Here is a 15343-nt window from a genome sequence, read left to right on the forward strand (position 1 = left end):
TTGGGATTATAGGCGTGAGCCACTGAGCCCAGCCAAGAGTATTTTTCTAAATTCACATGTATGTACTCTGTCTTCTAATAACTTAAGAGGCAGGCCAGAACAAACCAGTGAAGATAAAAACAGAAGAGGGAGATACAATCAACATTGTACCTGCCCAGCTTAGATAATTTATGGCAATGTTTTTCACTTTCGGGTGGGTGAAATGTTTAATACAGCTCCATAATTGATTCATTATATTCTCTCCCAACCCATTTGAGGGCCAATTGTCTTGAGGACTCAATCTGTCCAAGAAGCATATAAAAACGTTCATAAGGGCTGGGTGTGGTGGCTCACGCCTATAATCCCAGCACTTTGGGAGGCTGAGGTGGGCGGATCATGAGGTAAGGAGATCAAGATCTCATCCTGGCCAACATGGTGAAACCCCATCTCTACTAAAAATACAAAAATTAGTTGGGTGTGGTGGCACATGCCTGTAATCCCAGCTACTCGGGAGGCTGAGGCAGGAGAATCACTTGAACCCAGGAGACGGAGGTTGCAGGTGAGCCGAGATTGCACCACTGCACTCCAGCCTGGAGATACAGCAAGACTCTGTCTCAAAAAAAAAAAAAAAAAAAAAAAATATGGCTCATAGGAATGGAGCTAGGACCATTACAGTTATTAATTGAACAGATATTTCTTGAGCATTTGCTATATCCTAGCCTCCTGGACAGGGCACTGAGGATAAAGTGATAAAGCCCAAGACCTAGCTTTCAAAGAATTCATCATCTACTGTGAGAAAACAGAGTAAGCCAATCATTAAGAGATAAGTGGTGATAAGAGTTACTATACAGCACCACAGGTTGGACAGGAAAAACCCGACCGAGTAGCGTAGCTTACCGAAGTAACCGCCTTCACCTGGCCAGTAGTAACTGGAGTTGCCACACCACTGTCTGTAATCACAAACTGACCCGGGGGAAGCGTCATCATTTGAATCTCAGATGCTAAAAAACAGGAAATATTCATAGTTCAGTGGTCTCAGATTTTAACACAAGTCTTAGAAACAAAAACATGACCAGTAGCCACAGTCCCCACTGATTTGCTTGCCATGAGAGTCTTACAATGATGTGATTTCTTGGTACAGTGAAAGCATCTCTGCTACGAACTGAGAAGAGGCTGGTACGCAGCTACCCAGTGTCAGAGACAATCAGTGCATTCCCCTTCAAATGTGCCTTCTCAATGTCCACAAAGACAAATACTCAACAATTTTTAAAACCTTCAAATAAGCCACAAAGAGTTACCTTTTAAATCAATATTTTTATCTTTTATATTCAGATTTGAATTTGTGACACAAATGTATCCACACTTGGCTATTATAATTTAATCCAACTTGAATTTTATTTCACCACCAGTGTTATTAGAGCAAACTGAAAATAAAACCCACCCTAGCATCTTGTTGATAGTCTCTAAATAATATTTCTACTAAAAGGAATGAGAGTTTCTTGGGAAAATGGCTGATTCCGGACCTGGGCAGAAAGCTTGTGAGACAGTTGTGGGGCATTGTGTCTTCCCAGCACACAAGATGTGATGAAAGGCTATCGGGTCACGTGAGAATAATGCAGGAGCCAGTTAGAAGAGGCTCCTACAAGCCAGAGAGGGGATCAGTCGAGCATCGGTAAGGATCACACCTGCAATCGGCTGAAACACACCAGGCGTTGAAATCCATGGGTACATAACCACACTAAGACGTGCACACACAACCCTATCACCTTGGATAGCATAAGAAATCAATTCATTTTGTGAAAACTGGTAAACAAAGGAAATGAATCAGGTATTTAAAGTGTTTATCCTGCCTTTCTTGTACAAACTGTACTTGAGAGTAACTTGGTAGTTAAGGTAAAATTTTTTTCTTTATAAAAGTTTTCTAGCTAATTAATGAATAAGGCACTAGAATCATGGCCAGGCACATGGACCCACGCCTGTAATCCCAGCACTTTGGGAGGCCAAGGCAGGCGGATCACTTGAGGTCAGGAGTTCGAGACCAGAATGGCCAACATGGTGAAACCCCATCCCTACTAAAAATACAAAAATTAGCCAGGCATGGTGGCAGGTGCCTCTAGTCCCAGCTACTCAGGAGGCTGAGGCAGGAGAATCACTTGAACCTGGGAGGCAGAGGCAGAGTTGCAGTGAACTAAGATCACACCACTGCACTCTAGGCCTGAGTGACAAAGAGAGACTCCATCTCAAAAAAAAAAAAAAAAAAAAAAAAAGAATATCACAACTTTGCAAGCCCTAATGAAATAATGGAGCTAAAGAATAAACATCGATGGCTCCTAACATCACAAAAAGAGAGACACCTGAACATTATGTGCTCTTGATAGAAGTACACACACCAGCTATGAAGTATCAGGAGGAAAAAAACAAACTGCACCTGAGCAAGCCTGTAGCTCGAATTGCCAGTCTACAGGAAATGAAAGGAACAGAAGAGCACATATTCACTGCATGGTAACATGGGAATCCCATCAGCAAAATCCAGAATGTGGAAAACAGCACAAATGACCCGGTTTCCTCAACACAGAAATTATAACTTAAAAGAGTGAACACATATATTAAAAAAAACTCAAAAGTCATCATCAATTGCAATGTATGGCCCTTATTTGGAACCCAATATGAGCAAACCAACTTTTTTGTTTGAGATGGAGTCTCGCTCTGATGCCCAGGCTGGAGTGCAGTGCCACGATCTTGGCTCACCACAACCTTCGCCTCCTGGGTTCAAGTGATTCTCCTGCCTCGGCCTCCTGCGTAACTGGGACTACAGCTGCACACTACCATGCCTAGCTAATTTTTGTATTTTCAGTACAGACGGGGTTTCACTATGTTGGCCAGGCTGGTCTCGAACTCCTGACCTCGTGATCCGCCTGCCTTGGCCTCCCAAAGTGCTGGGATTACAGACGTGAGTCACTATGCCCGGCCAAGCAAACCAACTATTTTTTTAAAAATTTCTGAGACAATCATAGAAATATAAAAACCCTGACCGGGTATTTTAAATATATTTGTGGGTATTAAAGAATTACTGTTGGCTGGACACAGGGGCTCACGCCTGTCATCCTAGCACTTTGGGAGGCCAAGATGGGAAGATCACTTGAGCCCAGAAGTTTCAAAACCAGCCTGGGCAACACAGCGAGATCTCATCTCTACCAAAAAATTCAAAGGAAAAAAAAATTAGCCCAACATGGTGGTATGTGCCTGTAGTCCTAGCTACTGGGAGGCTGGGGCAGGAGGATGGCTTGAGCCCAGGAGTTGGAGGCTGCAGTGAGCTATGATCACACCTCTGTACTCCAGACTGGGTGACAGATGAGACCCTGTCTCTTAGAGATCAACTTAGCCAACATAGTGAGATCTTAGCTCTAAAAAAATTTCAAACATTAGACTACACATGGTGGCTGACATCTGTACACCCAGCACTTGGGGAGGCCAAAGTGGGTGGATCACTTGAGTCCAGGTCAAGGCTGCACTGAGCCACGATTATGCCACTGCGTTCTCCAGCCTGGACGACAGAACAAAACCCTGTCTCAAATAGTCTTTTTCTTTTAGAGTTATGTACCAAATATTTATGGATGAGGTGATATGATGGATCATTATTCAGCTGGAGGATGGCAGACCATAATGGGAGCATATATGACACAAGGTTGGGTGTAAGTTGGTAACTGCTGAGGCTGGACAATGGGTACAGGATGGTTCGTTACACTCCTCTCTCTACTTTGGTATATTTTTACATTTTTCCCTAATAAATTTCAGTCCCAGAATCTTTTCTACAGGTTAGAATGCTAGTTCATCCTATTATTACCATGAATATCTCCATCACTCCACTTTTTTTTTCTTTTTTGAGATGGAGTCTCGCTCTGTCACCCAGGCGGGAGTGCAGTGGTGCGATATTTCTGCCTCAGCCTCCTGAGTAGCTGAGATTACAGGCGTCCGCCACCACACCTGGCTAATTTTTTTGTATTTTCAATAGAGATGGGGTTTCACCACGTTGGCCAGGCTGGTCTCAAACTCCTGACCTCAAGTGATCCGCCCACCTCGGCCTCCCAAAGTGCTAGGATTGCAGGCATGAGCCACCACGCCCGGCCCACTCCACTTTCTTTCACAGGAATTACACTGAGTACAGAGGTCAGTCTATTCACCAGATTCCAGTGGTAAGAGAGTCCTTCCCTGACTGGAAACTAGACCCAGCCCTCATTGTGATGTCCAATGTTTAAGAGTATAGATTGTGGCTGGGCACAGTGGCTCACGCCTGTAATTATAGCACTTTGGGAGGCTGAGGTGGGTGGATCAGCTGAGGTCCGGAGTTCGAGACCAGCCTGGCAAACATGGTGAAACCCCGTCTCTACTAAAAATACAAAAATTAGCTGGGCGTGGTGGTGGGCGCCTGTTATCCCAGCTACTCGAGAGGCTGAGGCAGGAGAATTGCTTGAACCCGGGAGGCAGAGGTTGCAGTGAGCCGAGATTGCGCCACTGCACTCAAGCCTGGGCAACACAGCAAGACCCCATCTCGAAAAAAAAAAAGAATATTGATTGTAAAAATAACTAGATGGTAGAGTTTGAGCCTGACTCCATAGCAAATCTATGTAACATAGCCAAGGATCAATCATGACAAAGACGGGCCCCCAAAAATAAATCAACAGTAGAAGAAAGATCAATACTGACCCTTTCCCTTCTCAGCACCTCTTCCTCCTAGTTTCTACTACTGAGGTCTGTTAACATCTACTCCTATTCCTTCCACATCTTCCATGATAAAGGTCTCATACTTCCTGGCCTGCACCCAAAGCTGTTTCCCCACCAAGGGGTTTACCTACTCCGACCTCTGTCAGCCAGCCTGCTACTGTTTCCATAGCACGAATCTCAGGGTTTTGGAATCAACTACTCTTCTATCTCTCTCCTTTACTAGATGATGGTCAGCAGCACAGTGGGGTGGTTTAGAGTGTACACTCTGAAGCCAGACTGCCTGGGTTCCAATCCTCTGTTTACTAGCTCTTGGAAAAGTGAGTGTGTGGAAATTGCCTTATCCGTAAAATGCAAATAACAATTGTACTTATCTCATAGGTTGTTGTGAATACTGACTGTGATATATATGGTTTGGAATCATTCCTGGCAATATAGTAAGAGCTTAATGAAAGTTGGTTAACATTATTATTGTGTGGTGTTACTGATACTAATGAGAATATTAACCTTGGTATAGCCAGGGTCTAGTACAGCAATTGATATACAGGCATTCTACAAATATTGGTGGAAGGGATGACTCAACATAGCCTATATCCATCTATCTTACTATTTAATTACATAGCTACGTTTCCTCCAGCAATATACCTGATGTTTCGAAAATGTCCTATCAGGGTAGCTCTGTGAAATCAGAATGCTACACCTTGAGTTTTGTCATGAAACTCATTGAAGTACATGCATAGAGAGTATAAAAAATGGCCAAGAGATACTTTAAAAATCTATCATAAGCTGAAGAAATTATGACACATAGCTGGAGATCCCCCACCCCTGACCGACATGGCATCGTCCCTTCTTACTTACAATAGCCACGGAAGGAATTCCAAGCACTGGGCAGGTACGTGTGCTGCACAGAGGAATTTTGCTGCTGCTGCTGCTGCTGCTGCAGAGCCTGCCCCTGTGTGGAAGAGCTGCCCTGGATGTGGGAGGGGCTGAGCCCCTGCTGAGCCTGCTGGGCTGAGGGACTCAATGGCTGCCCAGATACCTGGGGAGAAAGAGAAAGCAATGGTAGGGAATTATGAGCTTCTAATACAGTGAAGACTCACAAATAACTAAAGGAAGTACATCAGACTCATATGAATTATAACACTGAAACTATCATTGCTATTTTTTTCTTCTGAGATGGAGTTTCACTCTTATTGCCCAGGCTGGAGTGCAACGGCACGATCTCGGCTCACCGCAACCTCCGCCTCCCGAGTTCAAGTGATTCTCCTGCCTCAGCCTCCCAAGTAGCTAGGATTACAGGCATGTGCCAACCCGCCCAGCTAATTTTGTATTTTCAGTAGAGACGGGGTTTCTCCATGTTGGTCAGGCTGGTCTCGAACTCCCAACCTCAGGTGATCCACCCGCCTCGGCCTCCCAAAGTGCTGGGATTATAGGCATGAGCCACCACGCCCGGCCTATCATTGCTATTATGAAAAGTAATATTTTAAATGAGAATAAAATCAATGAAAAGCAAGCATAACTATGAAATTCTAATTTGCTTTCAAAGGATTCTCTACCAGAGTATACAAAAAAATTAATTTCAATCAACCGTTGGAAAGATAAATGAAAGAAAATATAATTACCTACATTATATAAGGTTAAAAATAATGGAAGGTGAAGTAACTTGCCTGTGTCACAAAGCTAATCTGGAACACAAAATGAAATGGAACCCAAAGTTCATCGTTTCCATTCACCAGCACTGGCGAAGCCCACCTGGCTGGTGGAGTTCAGCACAGGTGGGTGAAGAGGCCCACTCCTGAAAACAGGATGAGGCCAGCGCTCTCCAGCCTGCCACACTGCAATCCCGCTCCAAACTACCCTCCCAACTTCCTTTCCAAACATCATTTCCTGTTAGTAATCTAAACAGAATAACTCCGTTTTCTATAAATGTACATTTTCCATCGCAGCATGAGATTCTTCAGATCAGACTGCCTTCCCCAACGACTATGTCAGAACCGTACCCCTTGTTCAAGACCTCAAAGACCACTTCTTCTAAAAAATGCCCTGGATTCCCTCCTAAACCTAATCTCTCCCTCTTTGAACTCTGAGAACTTATCTATGTATCTCAATTCCAGACTCAAGCATACAAACACAGTAACATACAATATACCATAATACTCCACAAAGTCACTGTTCCAAACCATAGAAGCCACTTAGCCATTGCATTTAGCATGAAAGCAAAGACCACTGTTGTTTCTAGGATGTCATAACACAGGACTCTACGAGGGCAGAAGCAGCTAATAGCTTAATGTGTCCACAAGGCCAATATAAAAATTGGAGGCAAAGGTAAGATCCTTTAGTAAAAATCCAAAAATAACAGTAGCTAAGGAGACTAGGTCTGAAGAGAATGTCCTCCCTCTCATTAAATCTGATAGTCCCTGAGGCCATGCTAACACCTCCAAATAGTCTGCGGAGCAGGGTACCTGGGCGGAGGACGGGGCCGAGGCGGTAGGCTCGCTGACCTGGATGTGCTGCACCTGGATGGCGTGCTGGGGGTAGGGCTGAGGATCGTGGAGCTGGCCAACATCCACAGTGGACTGCTGTGACTGGTGAGGGGAAGTAGCCTGGAAGGAGAAAAAACAGGCCCAGAAACCAGACATATATTGATTGAGGTTAAGGGAAATCCTTCCAGAGAAAAGGTTCTGTTAAAAACAATATCCTGGCCGGGTGCAGTGGCTCATGCCTATAATCCCAGAAACTGGGGAGGCCAAAGCGGGTAGATCGCTTGAGCCCAGGAGTTCGAGACAAGCCTGGGCAACATGGCAAAACCCTGTCTCTACAAAAAATACAAATGGCCAGGCGCGGTGGCTCACGCCTGTAATCCCAGCACTTTGGGAGGCCAAGGCGGGTGGATCACGAGGTCAGGAGATCGAGATCATCCTGGCTAACATGGTGAAACCCCGTCTCTACTGAAAATACAAAAAAATTAGCTGGACATGGTGGCAGGCGCCTGTAGTCCCAGCTACTAGGGAGGCTGAAGCAGGAGAATGGCGTGAACCCATGAGGCGAAGCTTGCAGTGAGCTGAGATTGCACTACTGTGCTCCAGCCTGGGTGACAGAGCAAGACTCCATCTCAAAAAAAAAAAAAAAATTAGTCAGGCGGCCGGGTGCAGTGACTCACCCCTGTAATCCCAGCACTTTGGGAGGCTGAGACGGGGGGATCACTTGAGGTCAGGAGTTCAAGACAAGCCTGACCAATATGGTGAAACCCTGTCTCCACTAAAAATACAAAAATTAGCTGGGTGTGGTGGCGAGCACCTGTAATCCCAGCTACTCGGGAGGCTAAGGCAGGAGAATCACTTGAACCTGGGAGGCAGAGGTTGCAGTGAGGTGAAATCGTGCCACTGGACTCTAGCCTGGGCAACAGAGCGAGACTCCATCTCAAAAAAAAAAAAAAAAAAAAAAAAATAGCCAGGCATGGTGGCATGCCTGTAATCCCAGCTACTGATGAGGCTGAGGTGGGAGGAATATCTGAGCCTGGGAGGCGGAGGTTGCAGTGAGCCATGATTGTGCCACTGCACTCCAGCCTGGGTGACAAGAGTGAGACCCTGTCTCAAAAAAAAAAAAAAAAAAAAAAAAAAAAAGCAAAAACAATATCCCAATATATACCAACAGAAATAGAAGAATGGAAGAGATTTCAGCTCCAAAGCTACACTAGCAGATAGCCCACACCTAGACCAAGCCAGATAACAGGATAGAAAAAGATCGTTTAAAGAAATATGCTTCTAACACATAAGCCACTATTAGATTCTGGAAGAGAAGGAGAGAGAGGGAAGATAGTTCCTGACAATAAGCTGAAAAAGAAGTTGTCAGGAATCAAAAATTTCAGTTACATTTAATGATCTACCCTTTATCAACTAAAAGAGATCAAAGGAGAATTTGCTTTAGTTTGTCACCATTAACCCACTACAACAGTGGTTCTTAACCTTTTACGTACCATAAACATCTTTGAAAAAGCAGCTAAAGTATAGGCCCTTTTTCTAGAACAATGTACCTATACATCATAATTTACAGGCAACTTCAGGGACTCATATAGCTTCCTCCAAAGCCTGAAGTTAAAAACCCTCCATAAGAAAAATAAGACAAAGAATAGTCAACAACAGTGGCAACTTCCAATTTCCTGTCCCCACATTAGTTTTAAATTTTCAGAGACCAAATGATTTCAAAGCAACAAGTTTGTTCATTTGTGCCTTGGGGACCCTTCTTCTCAGCGTAATTAAATGAAACAATAGTTCTGGGAGAATCACTTTCATTTAGTTCCTTAGTCAGTAAGAATGAGTTATTCATTATCTGGTAGAAGGAACACAGTTATACCTCTATACTACAAAGGCACTGACTGATATGCAGAGATTGAATCAATTTTTTTTTTTTTTTTTTGAGACGGAGTCCCGTTCTGTCGCCCAGGCTGGAGTGCAGTGGTGTGATCTTGGCTCACTGCAACCTCTGCTTCCCAGGTTCAAGCAATTCTCCTGCCCCAGCCTCCTGAGTGGCTGGGATTACAGGCATCCGCCATCACGCCCAGCTAATTTTTGTATTTTTAGTAGAGACGGGATTTTGCCATGTTGGCCAGGCTGGTCTCGAACTCCTGACCTCAAGTGATCTGCCCGCCTCGGCCTCCCAAAAGTGCTGGGATTACAGGCGTGAGCCACTGTGCCCAGCCATCAATATTATGCTTTACAACCTCTCTTTGATGTAAGACATTTGATACGCAGGTCATGATTTATCAAACTGGCTCATTACCAAGCAGCCAACCAGGATGGTTAAAGATAAGGATCAGAAGAGGGTCAGAAACAGGTGCTGTGGCTACTGTCCTGCCACAGCACAGGAGGCTTATATATGCTGGAACCTAAAATTTCCTGACTACTATAGACAGAAATCTCTTACACTGCTAAGGCCAGAGGCCTCATCAGCCTGCAAGGGGAAGAGCATTTGTAAAATGCCCAAGGCTTAGAACTTCCACGCGGAAGGACATTACATAGATCCCAGCCCCAGCTCTGAGAATGAGGCGCTAGTGGCAACACGGCATTCATAAGGCAAAGGGAAACCGAGGCACGCAGTACCGGGGCCACTTGCACCACTTGAAGCTGTATGTGCTGAGGCTGCTGGAGGCCAGACGCCGACTGCGACACAGGGATGTACTGAATTCTCTGGTAATCCCCTTGTGGCGTTCGGTAGTCTGTCGTTAAGGTCTGGGACAGTTCTGTCATTGCTTGGGTGAGCAGGTCCGTCGTCACCACAGTCTCTCCAGTGGCGCTGTCCGTAGTCAAAACCGCTGGGGTGGCACTGATCACAGCTGTCGTCAGCGGTGTGTGTATGGTGTTGGAGAGCTGGGCGAACTCTGGATGCTTCTTTCGAATGTGCTGGACCATCTTGGTCTGAAAAAGCAAGGCAAAAAACAAGAATAATTATTAGAATTTGTGATTTTCCATTTTTCTTATATGTAAATCCTCCGAAGATTCCTGAAGTCTTTTATGTCTTAAAAAAAGAAAAATCAGAGCAACACTGACTGTATGCCTGTACTTCCTGGGGTAACATAATGCTATGAAAGCAGGGAAGAGGGTGGGGAAGAAGTAAAACCTCACCTGACCTCACACCATCAGCAAGGTCTCAATATCCCCCCCAACTAGTACCTGCAGCAATCAATCACAATCCCCCCAGCCGAAATGACCTCCTTTGTAAAGCCACCACTTAACTTTCTATGTGGTGCTTCCAAAAGCCTGAACTCACCGACTACGAGCACAGAACATTCAAACGTGAGGCTCTCCGCAGGCCAAGGGAAAAGGAAAACAGCCAGCTGCTCGGGCTGCTGTATGGCACTAATTCTGGGGAGGTCCACAGTATTCTCTTTCCATTCTCTGCTGTGGTCCCTGTCTACAGTGACTAGGACAACATCTCTTTCAGTCTCCCGTCAACTCAGAAGGAGCCGTCCAGGCCATGTGGATGAGAAGCCACCTTTCCCTAAGAGATTCCTCACATGGCGGTTTTGACCTCAGCTTTAGTCAGAAACTCCCCCTACCTTGCTGCTGTACTGCTTGGAGCAGTGGGGACAGCAGACGGGAGGGGTGGCGATGGTGCCCGTCAGCTGGGTGTGTGTGCTCAGCATGGGGTCTGGCTCTCCAGGACCAGCGGGCCGGAGCTTCCGAATGCTCGGTGGGAGCTCTGCTCCTGGGTGGTTCTTCAGAATGTGGGCTTTGCGCTTGCTGGCACTTTTATAAACCTGCAAATGTAAGCGCCTTGCCATGAAAGCAGTATACAGTTCCACTTTCTTGCTTAAAGCAAACTAACAATTTCATTATAAGAAAATGAGGAAAAGTATTCACGTAGCCCCAAATAAAATATATTAATATGTATATTAACAGATCTATTGAAGGACAACAAGGATATACTGTAAATTAGAATAAAATAAGAACATAATGTAGATATGATAGGTTTCTTTCTTTAATCTATAAATCTAAGATAATAGCTGTGAAAATACCCTTTATCCTAAAGTTTAAAATTTGGATATGATACACAGACAGAGGAAAATAATTGTTTTTAAGGCCCATCCACCTCATATGAGAGCTGCCTGTGAAAGCTCTCATATGATGTATGCAGCTGAAGACCAGGAGCCAGAGAATCTTCCAAATGGCAACGTCAATAGCAACTGCTATCTATAGTGGGGAATCTATGTTAAAAAATGTTTCTCACTTTTAAGCTGATATAGCTATATTATATAAGGAAAGGATGGCTGGGTGTGGTGGCTCATGCCTATAATCCCAGCACTTTGGGAGGCCGAGGCAGGCGGATCACCTGAGGGCGGATCATCCTGGCCAACATGGTGAAACCCGTCTCTACTAAAAATACAAAAATTAGTTGGGCGTGGGGGCGGGTGCCTGTAATCCCAGCTACTCGGGAGGCTGAGTGAGGCAGGAGAATCGCTTGAACCCAGGCGGAGGTTGCAGTGAGCTGAGATCATGCCACTGCACTCCAGCCTGGGTAACAGAGCAAGACTCCATCTCAAAAAGAAAGAAAGGATACTACAGTGGAATAATAAATATATATTCTGTGTCTTTTCTGTAACTACACGAAAATAATGGAACAGTACAAGTAGAGTACTCCACCACAAAGCTTTTCCAACCCCCTCCACCTTATAGAAACCCCAAATCTACCCTATATGTTATAGATAAATGATAAATGCTCTCATTTTAGAGCCTAGGAATTTGAAATTAATTCATACACTAGGCACTCAGCCTCTTCTTGTGTAACAAAAATCCCAGAGAGAAGGGTCAGTAAGAAAAATGAAGTCAACTATTTCTTAAGAAAAAAAAATTGGCTTAAAATAAGGCTGTATTTCTAGTCCTTTCTTGTCTGAATGGAGACTACTGAGAGACACGGAACCATCTGGTAAGACTAACAAAAAAATCGTAGTATATATTTACAAATGCGGACAAGTCAGCTCTAAGCAGGGAACCCCAGTGACATACCAATATGAATATTTCCCTTTTACCTTATCGCAATACTGACAAAAGTAATCACGATTGGGTTTTATGATGGGTAGAGTTAACTCTGGCACCTCTTCTATCTTCATGTCTGGGTGTCTCTTTGATAAGTGATTTACCTAAAGGGAAAACAAAGAACAAATGAGAAAAAGAGACCCCATTAACCAAACAGAAGCTACACGAATGCCTCTGATAATGACTGCCAGAAGCTGAAATTCTCTGAAGCAACGCCCCCAAATAATAAGGCATTTGGCCAGAACCAGCATCACCAGACCCCATCTGACACCAAAGCACTCACAGTCATGGTTAACAGGAGTTAACAATAATTCACCAAACAATTGAAGGTGATTCACTGTGGTGAATTCAGTCATCAACTGTCTTTGGCTGAAAGAACTACTATTGGAAAAAGGAAAATTACACTGGTACGAATTTCTTTGATGAGTTCTCCTCATGCAAACCTGTCTTTCATTATTTAATGCCCTAGTCTTACTAAGAACATGGAATGAGATACAGACTAACGTTCTGAATTTTAAATAATGCTCTATGACTTTCCAGCTCCTGGCAGAAATATATTCTGCACCTGTAACAAGGTCAAAATGAGTTGAGAGCAGAGCACTGGCTATCTGATGCTTCAGCTAACCTGGATGCACACACCCTGCTTTGACGGAAAGCTTCCTTTTACTGCTGTTTGATATCTGGAAAAGAGAGGCATTAAAAGGAAAAGCTGGGGGCCGGGTACAGTGGCTCATGCCTGTAATCCCAGCATTCTGGGAGGCTGAGGCAGGTGGATCACCTGAGGTCAGGAGTTTGAGACCAGCCTGGCCAACATGGTGAAACCCCGTGTCTACTAAAAATACAAAAATTAGCCAGGCATGGTGGCGGGCACCTGTAATCCCAGCTACTCAGGAGGCTGAAGCAGGAGAATCGCTTGAACCTGGGAGAAGGAGGTTGCAGTGAGCCGAGATCATGCCATTTCACTCCAGCCTGGGCAACAAGAGTGAAATTCCATCTCAAAAATAAATAAATAAAATAAAAGGGAACAGCTGGGGAGAAGGCAAATACCCCATAAAAAAATACATTCAGGGACACAAAAGAGGGAAATAAAACAAGGTGAGAGCAGAGATTGAGAGGAGTAAAGAAAAACAAAACTAGTAATGAAAAGTGATTTAAAAAAAAAAAAAAAAAAGAAAAAGACCTCTTGCAAGAATTGACCCAAAAAGCAGCAAGAGAGGGCAAAGGGAGACTAGAAAAGACAGAACTCCAAATTGGGAATTGTTTGCCTCTGTTTCTTCCCCTGGACATTGACAAAACCACTGATCGATATAACTTAGGACAGAATACAACACAAAAGTCACCGTCGACAGAAATGAGGTATGCTGGGAAGACAGAGGAACCCGCAGTCACTGGGCACTGACCAGCATGCCGCGCCGCCGGAAGCCCATCATGCACAGGCGGCACTTGAACGTGAAGCTGTCATAGTCTGTGGACGTGATGCGGGGCTTGAACGTCTTGGAGCGGCTGATGCGGTCGGCTTTCTTGGCCTCCCTCTCAGGATTATGCATCCTCTGCATGTGTTCCCGTAGTTTGTCTTTTCGCTATTTGGAGAGAATTTTTGAAAACGGGGTAGACATGGGGGTAGAAATTTTTTAATTGAAGGGATAATTTTAAAAATCAATACAAATTAGCAGTCACCACAAGTCTCCAAGAGACATTTGAGTTGCTGGAACACTAGGACATAGACATGTTAAAAGTGGCTGGGAGTTACTCTGTTCACTAGCAAATATGTGCATTCCAATGAACCTGGTTTAAAATGACCATTAAATAGGAAAGATACATACCGACTTTTGAGAATAAAGATGGTGCATTTATGTGAGGAGATTAAAGAGAACATGGAATAAGGCTGGTATAAAAGAACTTAAGACAAATTGATAATAGGTAATATTAGATTTTAGAAACCATGTGTAGGCCGGGTGTGGTGGCTCACGTCTGTAATCCTAGCACTTCGGGAGGCCGACGAGGGCGGATCACCTGAGGTCAGGAGTTTGAGACCAGCCTGGCCAACATGGTGAAACTCTGTCTCTATGAAAAATACAAAAATTAGCTGGGTGTGGTGGCACACGTAATCCCAGCTACTCAGGAGGCTGAGGCAGGAGAATCACTTGAACCTGGGAGGCGGAGGTTGCACTGTGTTGAGATCACACCACTGCACTCCAGCCTGGGCAACAGAGCAAGGCTCTGTCAAAAAAAAAAAAAAACGCCATGTGTATACTCAATTCCCACACCTTTCAGCAAATATTATATTTTTCTAAATCCCAAAAGAATTTAAGTAAGAATCTCTATCTTACAGATTTAGAACTTCTCACCTCACAGAATTAAAAGTTCAAGTAAACAAATCCATTGTTCACTATGATGGAGCATAGGGCCCAGGGCTCAGCTCCTGGTTTCACTATTTAGTGACACATGCTGATGTGAGTCCATGGAGAGAATCAGGCAGAGCCCATCCTGAATAAAAACAAAGTGCCAGCTCCCTGATCCAGTGAGGCTTTCTGCTCTGGGACACATGAATAAATTGTTATTAGTCTCGTAAAGACTCTGAGCCTTTCTACAAACCCAGTTCTTCCCACCTTTTGGTACAGGGACTTTTTTAAGGACTTCATTTTTCAGCACATTTACTCAACAAATATTCCTTGAGTGCGTACCAAGTATCAGGGAGCAGGATAAGGGCCGAGCTCAAATGCTGGGCCTCCCTCACCTACCTGCCTCTTCTGCTACAATGCATATGACCCAACTGCTCTTTCTTCCTATCCCACCTGCCTTCATTTCTGGAAAGCCCAGGAGGGAATGTTCAGCGCTTTGTAGGCTACAGTAGGATTTGGATTAAGGACACTGCCCTAAATGACAGTATCTTTCTTTAGTGTAGATACAATGGCAAAGCACTGTTGCATTGCCACTTTTTTTCTTTTCCTTTTCCTCCAACTCCTCTCGCATTCCCACTTTTTTCTAAGCATCAACATTCACTAGTTCCCGTCTATTCCCTTTAAACAACCAGTTGACCTTAACCAAATCATCACGTAAATTTCAAAGCCTAACACAAATACCACACCATGCTCTGCACATCGTGACGGGCA

The 15343-nt window shown here is 44.4% G+C and overlaps 1 protein-coding gene across 4 annotated transcripts in view; it reads right to left on the minus strand.

Annotated features, from left to right (window-relative positions):
• The window catches only part of PRDM10 (PR/SET domain 10), a 104001-nt gene that overhangs the window by 5004 nt on the left and 83654 nt on the right, over nucleotides 1-15343 (minus strand). For 3 of the 4 annotated variants that reach the window (XM_054440487.2, XM_063671625.1, XM_063671624.1), the window contains exons 14-20: nucleotides 13631-13810; nucleotides 12224-12334; nucleotides 10754-10954; nucleotides 9798-10112; nucleotides 7161-7301; nucleotides 5557-5737; nucleotides 877-980 (exon numbers count right to left, since the gene is read on the minus strand). In XM_054440487.2, the coding sequence (XP_054296462.2) occupies nucleotides 877-980; nucleotides 5557-5737; nucleotides 7161-7301; nucleotides 9798-10112; nucleotides 10754-10954; nucleotides 12224-12334; nucleotides 13631-13810 (1233 nt within the window). The remainder of the gene's footprint in view (nucleotides 1-876; nucleotides 981-5556; nucleotides 5738-7160; nucleotides 7302-9797; nucleotides 10113-10753; nucleotides 10955-12223; nucleotides 12335-13630; nucleotides 13811-15343) is intronic. The other variant, XM_054440488.2, reaches the window with a different exon arrangement.

The sequence above is a fragment of the Pongo pygmaeus genome, chromosome 9 (assembly GCF_028885625.2).
Source record: "Pongo pygmaeus isolate AG05252 chromosome 9, NHGRI_mPonPyg2-v2.0_pri, whole genome shotgun sequence".
Lineage (NCBI taxonomy): Eukaryota > Metazoa > Chordata > Mammalia > Primates > Hominidae > Pongo > Pongo pygmaeus.